The sequence below is a fragment of the Mus caroli genome, chromosome 2, assembly GCF_900094665.2.
Source record: "Mus caroli chromosome 2, CAROLI_EIJ_v1.1, whole genome shotgun sequence".
Classification (NCBI taxonomy): domain Eukaryota; kingdom Metazoa; phylum Chordata; class Mammalia; order Rodentia; family Muridae; genus Mus; species Mus caroli.
The window spans coordinates 32,416,224-32,432,647 of NC_034571.1; the positions used below are offsets into that span (position 1 = coordinate 32,416,224).

The 16,424-nt window shown below is 36.4% G+C and overlaps 2 protein-coding genes across 3 annotated transcripts in view; both read left to right on the top strand.

The window, feature by feature from the left end:
- Positions 1-16,424, top strand: part of LOC110289640 (olfactory receptor 50-like) — a 228,049-nt gene that overhangs the window by 17,496 nt on the left and 194,129 nt on the right. The window lies entirely within an intron of this gene.
- On the top strand, positions 5,226-6,267 carry LOC110289373 (olfactory receptor 50-like). Its single transcript, XM_021155542.1, has one exon. The coding sequence runs from the start codon at positions 5,246-5,248 to the stop codon at positions 6,182-6,184; it is 939 nt and encodes a 312-aa protein (XP_021011201.1). The 5' UTR covers positions 5,226-5,245; the 3' UTR covers positions 6,185-6,267.

Consider the following 16,424-nt stretch of genomic DNA (forward strand, 5'->3'; position numbering starts at 1 on the left):
AATTGGGAACAAAACACCCATGGAAGGAGTTACAGAGACAAAGTTTGGAGCTGAGACAAAAGGATGGACCATCTAGAGACTGCCATATCCGGGAATCCATCCCAAAGTTAGCCTCCAAATGCTGACACCATTGCATATACTAGCAAGATTTTGTTGAAAGGACCCTGATATAGCTGTTTCTTGTGAGACTATCCCGGGGCCTAGCAAACACATAAGTGGATGCTCACAGTCAGCTATTGGATGGATCACAGGGCCCCCAATGGAGGATTTAGGGAAAGTACCCAAGGAGCTAAAGGGATCTGCAACCCTATAGGTGGATCAATAATAAGCACAAACCAGTACCCCCTGGAGCTCGTGTCTCTAGCTGCATATGTATCAGAAGTTGGCCTAGTAGGCCATCAGTGGAAAGAGAGGCCCATTGTTCATGCAAACAGGGGATTGCCAGTGCCAGGAAATGGGAGTGGGTGGGTAGGGGAGTGTGTGTGTGTGTGGGACTTTGGGATAGCATTGGAAATGTAATGAGGAAAATACCTAATAAAAAATAAAAAAAGAGAGAAAAGAGAAAAGCAAAGCCATCTCTATACCAGAAAGCCAGAGATACTTTATTCAGGTTCACAGTGTTTCCATAGCTGAAACTATGTCATGCAGTACTCTCTGCAACAATGTAACATCTGACAACTTTATGCATTGGCTGTTGTTTCTTGAAGTTTTTACACTGGCCTCCAGACATCTGGATTTGGGGTAATTAAAGATTTAGGTCCCGATTTCTAAGTTTATCCTTGTTTAATGAGTGTTTTGTACCTTGGTTTCTGATTTCTCTCTATTTCTGATCTGCGTGGCCTTGGGTTCTCCAATTCTGTCTGGTCTCTCGTAGAGCAGGGAGAATGCACCCCAGATGGAGGCAGGGAAAGACAAGTGAGAAGGTGTAGGAATTGTGATAGGTTTGAGGGATGTCAAGATAGTAAAAGAGAGAAGTTTGCCCAGCAAGCAACATACCTGGACATCTAATCTGCTTGTTCTCTGACACAGTAGGTAGTCTCTGCCCCAGCAAGTGGCTGAAACACGGCAACTAGGAGGGCACAGGGCTAGGGTCTGGGGATGCTGAAGTAATGAGATAGAGGAGAGTCAGGCAGACAGGGAGACTATCTGGACATCTCTAAGTCTTCAAAGGCTCTAGTAGAGCTGGGAGTCTTTGCCCTAGGCTGGTCTCTTGTATAGTAGCGACTTTTTGCCCAGTTGGGGGCTGGAGTATAGCAACCAGAAGGGTGGACAACTGTAGAGAGTATAAGCAGAGACCAAGAGTGGGAGAGTATGTTAGACAGGCATCCTACATGGATTTCTCCCAAACTGCCAGATACCTAAAAGAGCAGGGATTCTATGCCCCTGTTGGGGATGGGACCCACATCAGGGGCATTGAGATGGTGAGATAATAGGGAAGTTTGGGGAGAAGGCAGCCTACCTGGGATTTTCCAGGCCTGTTTGGTCTTTAGCAGAGAAGGGAATCTCTACATCAGTCCATTGTCTGTTACAGAAGGTAATCTCTGCCTAATTGGGCACTGGAGTATGGAGAGTAGGAGAGTGTAATAGGATGGGCAGAGGTCAAGAGTGGGGCAATTTTGCAGGCAGACAGTCTATCTAGACTTCTCTCAGTTTGAGAGATTTCTAGTAGCTCAGGAAATCTCTGGTTATCATCTTTATTTACAAACACAGATTTACATTGCCAAATTTTCAGGCACTGTCATAACAATTATGCCACAGAGTGGCTTAATGGGAATACATTTTCCCACAGTTCTGAAAGCTAGAATTTAAAAATCAAAAGGGCAACACAATATTTTTCTCTGTTTCCTTCTGATGGTGCAAACCTGTCAGTATCTTACTGACTACATACTGCAGTGTGCTTGCTATGGCCTCATTTTGGGGAATGGGAAGGATATCCTAGTGTCTTTCCTAAGAGAAAGCCTAATCTCATTGGATTAAGGACCAATGAGATTAATTAATTTCATTTAATATTCATTACTTCATTATAAATTTTTTCCAAGTAGAAGTATTTTTGTTTTTTTTTATTGTTTTAATATTTATGCTTTCCCACACTTTGAAAGGACTTATAGTTCCTTCATCATTAGATTTCTTTTTATATGTTTTTTCTATATTATTCATTTGGATTATTCTTTATACTAAGAATCAAATTTATTTGTTGTTGGACTTTTTCTGCTTTTATGAGCAAGGTTGATACAGATATTAATTTGCCCCTAATTGTACCAGTGCAAATATCTTTGGGGATACATCTAATACTACAATACACAGCTGTTAGAAATGTGTATTTTCAATGAAAATAATTCCACTCTATTTCTATGGTAGAAGTGTCTAAGATTTGAAACTAATGAAAAATGCATTCAAGAGTAAAATTTTAATATCTTGAGGTGAAGTGGAAAAACTCCACTGATATTTACAAGAGTCTTTCCCTATTATTATGTAGACTGACCATCTCTTACTATGGTAATAAGCCTATTTTGAATTATTATCTCCAAAATTATGATAAAGTCTGTTTTCAACTTTTTTCTGTCTGTGTATATTTTGTAATAAAAAATCAAGTAATCACAGGTGTCATGTGTTAAACAGAATGAGATGTTAGGGAATCTTGATATAGTTGCTACCATTAGTTCTCAAGAGTGAAGGGACACTTCTGCCTGTTTCAACAAAGGTTCTTTCCCTAAGGGAGTCAATGACAATGATGCAATTTTATCCTGTATGCCTCTAATTTGAACCTGGGGACAGAGGTTACACCCTAGGTTTTCTATATCATTTTCAAAATTAGAACTCATAGTGACTTCACTGGAATGTGGACAATGTATATGTTCATGTATTTATATTATCTGATTCCAAACTAATTGCTCTTCTGATCGTTGCAAGGAGAGGATCCAGCTGTTTCACTATGTTGTGTTCCTTCTGGAGTGTGCTGGAAGAGGTTCCCATGGTTTTTGGCTGAAGTTATTTGTGTTTATCATGTAAGTTAGGCTATCTGATAAGGCATAGAATGTACACTCATCTGTTTCACTGCATATGTCTCTGTCTTTGTGTCTCCGTTGCCCTCTTGTTTTGTGTGTCTTTCTCATTGTCCATCTCTCTTGTCAGCATATATTTTAAATTGCAAGGATCACACCATCAAAAGACAAACAGTTCTCTATACAACTTACCTTGCACTGAAAATCTGCCCATACTTTGAGATGAAAGGGCACTCCCTCCCTCAAAGACCACTTCATAGGATATTTTTAAAATATGTATTCATTTTTAAAGAAAGCAGGAAAATCATCTTCATTGCTTACATTTAATTTTAACACACAATTTTTATTTTGTTTGCAATCAACTACTTCCCAAATATCTGTGACTTTTGCCATAATAAGCCCCAAATATTTATATTCCAGGTAGTATACATGTCTTCTACAATCTGCTTTTTACATGGCAGCCAGCATGCAATTTCCTGTTTTCTCCTATTTATTTTTCTTGTATGTTACTGTTCCATGAATAGATGGAAACTTTTTCATCATCACCAACTATACATCATATCTGACTGCTCCAATTTTCTCCAAACTTTATATGTCTGTGATTAGTCATTACCTTAGGTTTTCCTTGTTTCCAAAACTCCTATCACTTTCTCCAAACTCTTCTTCCAAGCTCTGCTTCCAAACACTTACCTAGCGATTCATTCTTATAATCTCCCTACAAAGGCTCTTCCATTAAAGATACCTCATAGAGCATATATCAGCTTCTTCATTCCCTTGGCCTCTTGTGATCTGATATTTTCTCAAAACTATGGATGTCTATTTCTTCAAATTCATTTCTGAATATATCATATATATATACTATATAAAATAACATGAGAAAATATTGCTTATTGCAATATTATTCAACATAACAAAATATTAGAATGAATCTATCCACATACTGATAATTAGCATTTTCATTGTGGTCAATTAATTACTACTAACACAGAAATAAGTAAAAATGAATTTTAATTTCAGGCAATGCCACATTAACTTATATTATTACAGAGTGAGATGAATGATGTATTGGCATTTTAATGATGGTCTTGACTATCATTAGTTAAGTTGGGGAAACTGGAGTGAAAGCTTGGAAAGTGTAAAGAGGGAAAGAGCCATCTAGTATATAACTAACCACTAAAAAGTCTTCCGATAAAACATAACCACAGAGATATCTCAGCCACTAGGATATCAATTCTATTTTATCATGTTACTATTGTTTAGTGATTGACCACAATGATAGTGAATGATTAAATGAAAAAGAAAAGAATGCCAGGTTAGCTACAAAGAAAATGGGTAGTAAACACATATAAAGTGTCTTCCTTTGGCTTAAAAACCAAGGTTAAGAATAAAGCAGGTGACATTTGCTTTTTCTGGAAAAACACAAGGAATTTGACTGATCTAAGAGGTGGTGGGAAGTCAAATATTATCAGTAGATATTTTGACTTGTTTGAGATGCTTATACTTGAGCCGAAGATGTTAATATATAATCAGAGTCAGTTTGTCTAACCTAGGAAAAATGATGAAAGAGTGAGCACATTGACTGAGAATTTGTTATTATGGGAGGAACTCACAGCACTTTGCAATCTGCAATTGGTCTGTATATTGTTGACACATCCTCCTCGGCCTCCTCCTTTGGGCAGAGGACCAAGGGTTATACTCTATTCTGTTCCTGGCCAGGTGCTTTGACCATTTGCACATGTTGCTTCCACCAATTCCCCAGAGTCTAATTTTTTTTCTTTTGCAGATCCAAAGAAACTCCCTGGGTTCCACTCCCTGGATGTAATTCATAGAGAAAGCATTGGGCAACTGGATTCAAGGAAGTTTAAAAGCAATGAATGGCCATTGAAATCTTGATGATTCTTCTTTTTGCTGGCACCAATTTACATACTATTTCTTGGTGAAATCAAGGCAACTTGAGGAGGAACAAGGTCTTATTTGATAATTGTTCTGATGTATCACTGTTTCCCTCTAAGAAACATTCAGTTATTTTCAAGGTGGGCACATTATATCACTTTCCAAACCAACCATCACTAGCCCATTACTGTGACAAAAAGCTCCATATTAAGATAGAAATAGCTATACTAAGTGGTGTAAACTAATGTTATATTCAGTACTGGTGATTCATAAAATGTTTCCATAATGTAATAGTCAAGATCACGTCTCTTTTCCATCTTTTCTTTCACTCACAGAAGAAGAGGAAGACCATGAAGAGAGATAATGAGAGCACTGTGTCTGAGTTCATCCTCCTGGGGCTCCCCATTCGAGCAGAGGACCAAGCTGTGTATTCTGCCCTGTTCCTGGTCATGTACCTGACAACTGTGCTGGGGAACCTGCTCATCATCCTGCTCATCAGGCTGGACTCTCACCTCCACACCCCCATGTACTTCTTCCTCAGCCACTTGGCCTTCACAGACATCTCCTTCTCATCAGTCACAGCTCCAAAGATGCTCATGAATATGCTGACACACAGTCAATCCATCTCATATGCTGGGTGTGTTTCACAGATGTATTTTTACATAGTTTTTGCTGATCTTGACAGCTTTCTTCTGACATCCATGGCTTATGACAGGTATGTAGCCATCTGCCATCCTCTGCACTATACTACCATCATGAGTCAGAGCCTCTGTCTTTTCCTAGTAGTTGTGTCCTGGGCCTTATCTTCAGGCAATGCCCTTGTGCACACCCTTCTCTTGGCTAAACTATCTCACTTTAGAAACAATACCGTTCCACACTACTTTTGTGACCTCTCTGCCATGCTGAAACTCTCCAGCTCAGACACCACCATCAATGAGTTGCTCATCCTTACTTTAGGAACTATGGTCACTATCCCACCATTCATATGCATTCTAGTCTCTTATGTCCGCATAGGTGTCACAATTCTGAGAACTCCCTCCATCAAGGGAATCTGCAAAGCCTTGTCCACATGTGGCTCTCACCTCTGTGTGGTTTCCTTGTACTATGGAGCCATAATTGCACTGTATTTTGTCCCCTCATCTAATAACACTAATGACAAGGATGTCATTGTGGCTGTGATGTACACTGTGGTCACTCCCATGCTGAATCCCTTTATTTATAGTTTAAGGAATCGGGATATGAAAGGAGCACTTAGAAATGTCCTCAGCAGGAGACTGTGTTCACAATGATGGGCATGGTCTTCTGTCTTAGCATCTCTACTTCCTTCTCCTCTTCTCCCATCCATCTTTTGTTCTCTGTCAGGGAATCTCCACATGGCTCTTTCCTTCACTCACTTCTCCTGGCACAGTTTTTCTTCTTTATTTAACGTTCATGCTGGTATTTAATATCTTGTTATCTTGGGAAGGTTTCTCACAAATATTCTACATATTTTTCTTTGACTTACAGACATTTTGATTGTTTATATAGTCAATACAAAGCTGTTTATTGGACAGGTTTATGTTTTCGTAGAAAACATCCTTTTCTTCTCTGAAGATGATGAAATTATATCTTCTTTTACGTTAATTATTTGGATTTAGTCTTATAATGTAGTCTGATTTTTGGCAGTGTCTCTATTAGCATTTCTTTGTGTGTATGTATTGGTATTTTGCTCACATGTATGTCTGTGAGCTATGTGTGTGCTGAGTGCCTGCAAAGTTCAGAAGGGAGTGTCAGATTCCATGGGACATGGAATAGAGATGTTTGTAATACATCATACATGTGAGGGAAATCAAACCTGTGTCTCTTGGGAGAACAGTTAGTACTCTTAATCACAGAACCATCTTTTCTGCTCTTTCACTTTCTATAGTCAACATTCAAATGTGGTGGACATTTATAGGACATGATGTGATGTTTTCATATGTGTAAATAGTTCATAATATCAAAATAAAAAAAAACTATAGTAACTTATTCTAAGACCCACTGTGTCTTATGATGAAATTCTTTATTTTTGCCTTTGGTGCAATGTATAGTATTTATAATCACTGTAGAGTGAAAGGTATGAAAAACTCTTATTTTTCCTGCTTCTCTGTAATTTTGTAACTACTGACCAACCTCTGCCCAACTTTATTTCCCATTTTATTTGTAATCTTACCCATTTTACTCAAATTTTTATTATTTGTATTAGTGTTACAGTAATCAGGTACTCAATTCATTGTGTTTTTTGACAAGTGCATGGCCTTAGTTACTAACTAAAATGAAACTGTTCTCTGTAAACCATAAAAACAAGGATAAGGACAAGCCCTTTGTGGGGCTTGAAGGTCCTGTGGAGAGGGAATAAGCTGAAGTATCATAGTGGCAGGACTGTGACATGAGCTTCCAGGGGTGCTGTGGTTATGGACAGTTTCTTCCATACTAAGAAGGAGGCTCTGTTTTTCTGAGTGTGTGATGAAGAATGGCTAGGTAGATATCAAGAAGTTTGAAACCTTTGAATCAACTTCAATTAGGTTTTCAGAGCAGTTTAATCCAAATATATTTTGTTATGTTAACAAGAAATAATGCCACTTGTTCAACTACAAAAATTTCACATTGCATGAAGAGATTTTGCATTCTGTCCCTGAGTATCAACCTCTTCCAAAGCAGAGGGACTTAATTTCAGTTGATAGTAGTTGACAGTAAGACAGATATTTCAATAAAGTAGAACAGGCAAATTTAAGGGCTACTTAAATGCTGCTAAGCTAGTACTTAGCAGAACTTAAGCTATTGTGAGTGTGTGCATGTGCCTTAAAATTCTGCTAATTATTATTTTTAAAGAAGCAATATTTTATATACTTATTGGATACTTTATTTAGTTATTACACAGATTTAGAAGTAATATACAAAGAGGCAAGTGATATGAGCTACACATAGTTTAGATATGTGTGCTCTATTGTACATTGATGTGTTTGTATCCCTATACTTATAACACTTTTTAAAATAATATTAAACAAAGTACTCACTAATCTCTATAGTTTGATATTAGAAAACTGGCAGTATTGTTGATGTTCCTTTATTCTTGCTGCAGTTTTATTATAGTTTCTCTTTAAACTAACCGATTTTCTGTCTATTATTAATATTTACCTTAAATTTTTAGCAGCTTAACAGTGTTTAAATTTACCTGGTCTAGAGATTTCCTTTTTATAAAAGAAATGTCTATATTTATTTTCTTAAATGTTCCTTCTGTTGTGTACTATTGAGAAAAGTACTCTATATTTTTAAACTCCACTTCAAGATGAGAACTTCCTTATCTTTACTTTCAGTGTGTGGTGGTTTCAATGAGAATGGCTCTGAGAAGTTCATATATTTAAATATTTGGTACCTAGTTTGTGTAACTGTTTGGGAATGTTTAGGAGGTATGGCCTTTTTGAAGGAGGTCTGTCACTGGGTGGGGGGGGAGGGAGTAGGAATTGTGATTTCAAAAGGGTTGCTTTGTTTATATCTTCATTGTGAATCATGTATACAAGTTCTCAGCTGCTACTTCAGTGCCATGCCTGGTGCCTCTATGCTTCCCACCATGATGGCTGTAGAGTTGACATGTCTGAAACTGTAAGCCCCAAATAAACTCTTTGTTTGCTAAGTTACCTTGGTTGTGGTGTTTTAATAAAAGCAATAGAAAAGTAACTCAAGATACAGTGGTTTATTTTGTTCTTAAACAAAGATGCTACAAGCATCTCTCTATGTATATTATACTGTATATGCAGGATATCCTATAAACTGAACACTTAGAGTTGTGGACTGTAGAGTATATGTATACTCAGTTTAAACATCACTGCTAAGTTTTTCTGCCAAATAGATTTAAGTGGAAATTTAAGGTTTGGAAAGTGTTGGATGGTTGTTTTGCTGGGGCAAACACATGAAGTAGTATTTTCCTGAAGTAGATATAAGTCAAAGGATATTTTGCTAAATCTCACAAGTGAAGAAACATTTTGCTTAAGCAGACACAGGTAAAGAACATTTTCCTGAAGCAGACACAGGTAGAAGGATATTCTGCTAACGTAAACACATGAAAGAACATGTGACGAAGGATACTTCACTAATGACACACATATATTTGTGCACCTTACATTTCATAGTTGAGCTCATTTTGTCAGGACTCCATAGAGAGAAATGGGCCAAAAAACCTCTCACAGTATGCTGCATCTTCTTGTAGTTTCTTTGGACTCCAGTCAATTGGCAGAGTGATGTCAGCTGAGACAGACTCACATGCTGAGGCAAGAACACTGGTGAGGCAAGACCCACGGAAACATGTGATCTTTGGAGGGAGAATAAATAGGACTGGATGGACAGTGAAGATGGCTAGGCTAGGTTGACTTATAGAGCTAGCTGTGAAACACTTGGTCTCAAGTCTTCACTGATCTTTGTTTTGTTGAGAGAGGCACAACTGAGAACTTCTGGCATTTCTGGTGATACAAATCTCTCCTGTTTTCTACTGCTGATTTGGCTGAGGCCTGGCTCTTCCTGTTAGATTGTGCCACTGCTGCCACTATCCAAATACTACCAAACTGGGCTGCTGGTATATTCAGAAGTGTTTGCTATTGGATTGAGCTGCAGGTACTGATCTGTGAACTGAACTGCTCATTTCCTGAGACTGTAGATGGTATTTGCTCCAAAACCATTTCTAAATAGATACTTCCCCTGTATTTTTAATTTTCCACTACTTTTTGTGGGTGGAGAGCTAGAAGGGAGGTTAAAGCATTTAAGAATCATGATTAAAAGTAGACTGTAAAAATTAAATTTATAATAGATTAATAGAAGCCAGTTTGAAGATTCTAGGTTTTTCTGCATGGTATCCAAGAAACTACAAAATAATTAAGCCAATAAACATGATCCCTGGTTTCTAATGATTTGCTGTGGGGGCAAGGAGGGTTGAATAGTTTGAGCAAAATGGATTTTAGGGTAGAAAATACTTTTCATATAATACTGTAACTGTGGATAAATATTATTATGCATTCTTTTCAAATCCAAATGGACAGAGAGGGAAAACACCCAAACAATACTGTAGAATAAGACTGAACACTAAGCAAGCTTTAGTAAATCATTATGAGCTAATATTAGTTCAAATGAAAGTGATGTATCATACCAATACAAGCTGTTAATAGTAGTGCTTCATTGTGTTCTATTGCTGTTAAGTGACACAACAACCAAGGCATCTCTTACAAATGATAGCATTTATTTGGAGATTATTTAGATTTTTCGAGAAGTTGGACAAGACACATGCACTTTTGAAACTTTGGAGCCCATTTCCAGTGACATAATGGCCTCTCACTGGCAGAATCAAAATAGAGCTATCCCAGCACCACTCCACGACAAGCTCCACCACTAGTACAGTTTGACGCACTATATTGGAAATGATGAAACTTTTGTGCCCTGTCTAGAGTTACCTCCAGATTTGAATTAACATGTGGTAAATAAAAAGATTATTAAAAATATTAGCAGTTGCCTCTGGATGATATTGGCTGGAATGGCCTGTTAGGGTCCTCACTAAAATGATCATAATGGTTTTGTTTTGTTTTATATTTGCCTAAATCAAATAACTGGTCCATTATTACCTGATTATATCATTTTATAATGAATTATTCTGAGACTATAATTTTATTCTGACCTATATACATTAGGCAAATTATGATAATAGAATAAAAATGTGGCTTACATGTGGAAAAACTCTTTAGAAGGGTCACCATAAAGGAATATAGGATATTATTTCTTCACTCAGTTGTTTGTTACATAAGTATATTTCCTATGCAAATTACACATGAAGGTGCCCACTCACACCTGCTCTTTCTTGTTTATCTACATGTCTATTAAAACACATTCTTTTCAAAAATTGCTTTTCAACATTTTATATGTAAGTACTGTATTTACATCATTTCTACTTCCCTTTTCCTCATGCATCTGCTATGGGCATGCTTACCCCCTCTCAATTACATGGTTTCTTATTCTTTAGTTATTTTTGTTAAGGGTGTGTGTGTATCTCATTTATTAATTGTTTTTCTTAGTGCTTGCAGTATTGGTATTATGCTCAAGAAGTTGTCTCCTTTGTCAATACACTCAAAAGTATTCCACAATTTCTTTTCTATCAGGTTTAGTGTATCAGGTTTATGTTGAGGGCTTTGATCCACATGGAATTGAGTTTTGTGCAGAGTGTTACATGTGGATCTATTTGTATTTGTCTATACGCCAACATCCAGTTATACCAATAGCATATGATGATGTCTCTCCCCCTGAGTCCCCTCCCCCATTGTGAGTAATAGAAAATATTAAAAGTTCTGACGTGGGGTTTCTTCCCTGCCTCAGACATTTATTTTCCTGGATGAAAGACAGGGAGCTGCCTATCCTCTATGATGTTAGAATCTACTTTCAATAACTCTAAGTTATCACTTACTATTTACCTTGTTCCATCTGGGCTGCTCTTAACCCAATTGGTCAGCACTCTGGGCAACATTCTTTGGGACCTTAGACCATGGCAGCTCTCCTTATCCTACCTTCTCCTTCTTGTTCTCTTTCTCTACATGCCTGCAAAATTTCTACCCTGCCTATCTCTCCTCTGCCCAGCTATTGGCTGTCAGTATCTTTATTCACCAATCTGAATGAACTTGGGAGCAGTGTCCCAGGGTCTATGTGCAGACTTCAGATCTTGGCGTATCTTACTTAGCATTACAATAGGCCATAAAAGACAAAACCTCAACAATTATGTATTTCTGATAGAGTTTTTTAAAAAATAAAAATCACATGTCCATGGTTTCTGGATGTATATCTGGGTATTTAGTTTGATTCCATTGGTCAAACTGTTTTTATGCTAATACCATGTGATTTTAGTACTACAGCTCTGTAGTACAGCTTCAGATCAGTGAGGATGGTACATCTGGAAATTCTTTTACTGCACAGGATTGTTTTACCTATCCTGGGTTTTTTTATTCCTCTATATAAAGTTGAATATTGAGCTTTGAAGGTCTGTAAAGAATTGTTGGTGAGAAATATTGATGGGAATTGTGTTGAATCTGTAGATTGCTTTGGGTAAGATGGCATTTTTTTACTATGTTAATCCTATTGATCTATAGATTGAGATTATCTTTCCATCTTTTAACACTTCATTTTTTTTCTTCAAAGACTTAAGGTTATTGTCATACAAGTCTTCCACCTGCTTGGTTACCCCACAATATTTTGTATTAATTGCAGATATTTTTAAGGTTGTTGTTTAAGTAATTTTTTTTTGTTGTTTGTTGCTTCTTGAGCCAAGGTTTCTCTGTGTAGTCTTTGCTGTCCTGGACCTAGCTCTGTAGAAAAGGCTGGCCTCAAACTCACAGAGACCCACATACTTGGCCTGGCAAGTGCTCTGGGCATGTGCTACCATCACTGAGCTTCTTTCCCTAGTTTTGTTCTTAGTGTGTTTGTCATTTGTGTATAGGAGGGTTACTGATTTTTTGAGTTAATCTTATATCTAGAAACATCAATTAATGTGTTGATTAGATATAGGAGTTCCCTAGTAGAATTTTTGGGGTTTCTTATGTATACTATCATATCATCTTCAAATAGCTAATACTTTGACTTCTCCCTTTCCAATCTGTATCCCTTGTTCTACTTTAGTTGCCTTAAGGCTCTATCTAAAACTTCAAGTATTATATTGAATGAAGAGAGTGAACAGCCTCATCTTATTCCTGATTTTAGTTCCTAATTTGAATTTGTCTTCACTTAATTTGATATTGAATATAAGCTTAATGTAAATTTATTTTCTTACATTTAAGTTTGTCTCTTTTATTGCCGATCTCTCCAAGACTTTTATAAGGAAGAGGTGTTGGCCTTGTCAGAGGCCCTTCCTGCATCAAATGAGAAAATGATGAGTTTTTTTCTCTTTCAGTTTGTTCATATGGTGAACAGTGTTGACAGATTTTCCTGTGTTGAACACCCCCTGCATCTTTGTGGTTAAGCCTACTTGTTCATGGTGGATGACCTTTGTGATGTGTTCTAAGATTCAGCTTGTGTATATTTTAGTCAATATTTTTACATTTATGTTCATGAGTGAAGTTAGTCAAAAATTATTCCTTTGTTAGGTCTTTGTATGGCTTGGGTATCAGCATGATTGTGGCCACATAACATGAATTTGACTGTGATCCTTCTGTCTTTATTTTATTGCATAATTTAAAGAGTATTAGTGTTAGGCCTTCTGTAAAATATTCTTGTGGAATATTGTGTTAAAGCTATATGAACCTGGCCTTTTTTGTTTGAAAGTCTTTTAATGACTGCTTACATGTCCTTAGGGATTACAATAGTATTTGTATTGTCTAGCTGATCTTAATTTAAATTTGGTAAGTGGTATCTAATGAGAAAATTGCCAATTTCTTTTAGATTTTTCAACTTTATGGAGTAAGGCCTTTTGAAGGATGAAGAATTATTCTTAAAATTTCTTCGGTGCATGTTGCCTCCCACTTTCCAGTTCTGATTTTGTTAATTTGGATAATCTCTTTGTGTCTCTTAATTGGTTTAGAAAATCTTATGGATTTTCTCAAAGAACCAATTATTTGTTACATTCGTTCTTTGTATTGTTCTCATTGTTTTTATTTTTATTTTTTTATTTCAGCCTGGATTTATATTATTTCCTACTGTTTACTCCTGTTGAGCATGTTTGCTTCATTTTTGTCTAGAGCTCTCAGGTGTGTGCTTCATCTCTCTAATTTCCTTATGTGTGCACTCAGTGCTATGAATGTTCCTTTATGCACTGCTTTCATTGTGTCACATCAGTTTGGTATGTTATACAATCATTTTCATTGAATTCTAGGAAGTGTTTGATGCAAGAGATTATTCAATATTCCTGTATCTGCACAGGCTTGCTTTGTTACTGAATATATGCAATGCTTTCAAGAAGGTTCCATGGGTTGTAGTTTTGGGGGGTAAAATATATTTTTTGGGGGTGAAATTTTCTATAGATCTCTTTTAGGTCCATAAGATTAGTAGCATCTGTTAGTTTCAATATTTCACTGTTTAGTTTCTGTTTTGATGGCCTATCCATTTATGCCAGTGAGGTATTAAGTCTGCCACTATTAATGAGTGGCTTTCAATGTATGATTTAAGCTTTAGTAATGTTTCTTTTATGAGTATGGGTGCCCTTGCATTTTGGGGTATTGATATTCAGAATTGAGTCATCTTCATGAATCTTTCCTTTGATGAATATGAACTGTTCTTCCCCTACTCTTCTGTTCACTTTTGCTTGACAATTTACTTTATTAAATGGCTACTTCAGCTTGTTTCTTGGTTCAGTTTGTTTGGAAAACCTTTTTCCAGCACCATTACTCTGAAATAGGGTCTATCTTTGTTGGTGAGGTGTTTTGTTTTTGTTTTCTTGTTTTTTTTGTTTGTTTGTTTTGTTGTTGTTGTTGTTTTTGTTTTTTGTATGCAGCAGGATGATGGATCCTGTTTACAAATCCACTCTGTTAGTCTGTGTCTTTTTATTGGACAATTGAGATATTGATTGTCCTTTGATATTAAGAGATATTAATACAAACGATTGTGTGTTTCTATTATGTTGATGTTGGTGGTGTTAGTGCGTGTGTTTCTTTGATTGATTTGTCTGGTATGAAAATTTTAATTTCTTGTTTTGTGTGTAGTTACCTTCCTTGTATTATAGTTTTTCGTTTAGTATCATCCATAGGGCTATATTGATGAAAAGATATTTTTTTTTAATTTGGTTTTGACATGGACTATCTTGGTTTCTCCATGCTTGGTGATTGAAAGATTTTGCTGGGTGTAATATGCTTGGCTGACATCTGTGGTCTCTTAGTCCCTGAAAGACATTTGACCAGGTCCTTCTAGCTTTTACAGTTGGGTATAATATTTATATGCATGACTTCATATTTTACTTGGCCTTTTTCCCATGCAGCTTTTAATTCTCTGTCATTGTTCTTTATATTTAGTATTTTGATGATCATGAGGCAGGAAGATTTTCTTTTCTGGTCCAATCTATTCATTGTTATGTAAGCTTCTTGAACATTTATAGCATTCTTTTTCTTTAGGTTAGGGTAGTTATCTTCTATGGTTTTGTTTAATATATTTTCTTGGCCTTTGAGCTGAGAATATTCTCTTTCTCTTATAACTATTATTGGTAGGTTTGGCCTCTTTATGGTGCCCCAAATTTTCTGGACTTTATTTTTACATCATGAACTTTTTAGATTTATCATTTTTTAAAGGGTTGTATCAATTTCTTCTTCATATATTCTGTGTCTGAGATTCTCTCTTCCTTTTTTAATTTTACTTTTTATTTATTATTTTGTATTATGATGGTGATGTTTGTTTCTGGTAATTCCTCTGTTTTTCCTAGCATTTATATCTCCAGAATTGCCTCTTTTTGTGTTTTCTCTTCTTCTCCTTCCTCTTCCTCTTCCTCTTCCTCTTCCTCCTCCTCCTCCTCCTCCGTCTTTTTCTTGTTAATTGTAGCTTATGATTGCTTTCACTTTCTAAAAAAGATTTTTATTTTTGAATTGGCCATTTTATTTATTTACATTTTGAATGTTGTACTTCTTCCTTGATTGTCCTTTATAACCATCCTATCCCAAACCCCTCCCCTTTGCCAGTATGAAAGTGCTCTCCCATCCACATCTATTCCTGCCTCACCACTCTAGCATGCCCTCACACTGGGGTATCAGCCTCCATAGGACCAAAAGCCTCTCTTCCCTCTGATACCAGATATGGCAATTCTCTGATATATATGTAGCTGAAGCCTTGGATCCCCCTATGTGTACTCTATTGTGTGTGATTCAGTATCTAGGAGCTCTGGGTGGGTGATATGGAATTGGGGTCATTTTTATCCAGTATAGGAAGAATGATGGAAGAATGAGTACATAGACTGATAAACAGTGTTATGGCGAGAACTCATAGCTGCTTGCAAGCTGATATTGGTACTTTATATTGTTGATGCAGACTCATGCACGTAATGCTCTTAACATCTTCACATCCTACTTTCAGTAATTATGCAGATCCTGGTATCTCACAGATCTAAAGTAGGTCCATGGAGACCACTGTCTAGAAGCAATTAATAGAACAACAGCATTAGGCAAATACAGTCAAGAAAGTTTAAAAGACATACAAAACATTGAAATCATGTTGAATATTCTACTGGCTGGTTACAATTATACACTAATTACTTAATTTAATATACTTTTGTGAAATCCAGGCATCTTGATCTGTAACTGGGCCTGATTTGAAATTATTCTGCTGTTTTATTGTTTTCCTCTAAAAAACATACACTTGTTTTTAAATTATATCCCATCCCAACCATTATCATCAGATTACTGTGACAAAATGTTTATATTAAGATTAAAACTGATGTACTAATTAGATTAAATTAATGTTGTTTGCAGTACTGGTGATTCATAAAATGTTTCAACAGCATTGTAGGCAAAATCACATCTCTTTTTTCATCATTTATTCTTTCATTCTCAGCAGAAGAGAAAGAACATGAGGAGA

Coding starts and splice junctions, on each gene's coding strand:
- LOC110289373 (XM_021155542.1), top strand. CDS start 5,246: ATGAAGAGAGATAATGAGAGCACTGTGTCTGAGTTCATCCTCCTGGGG.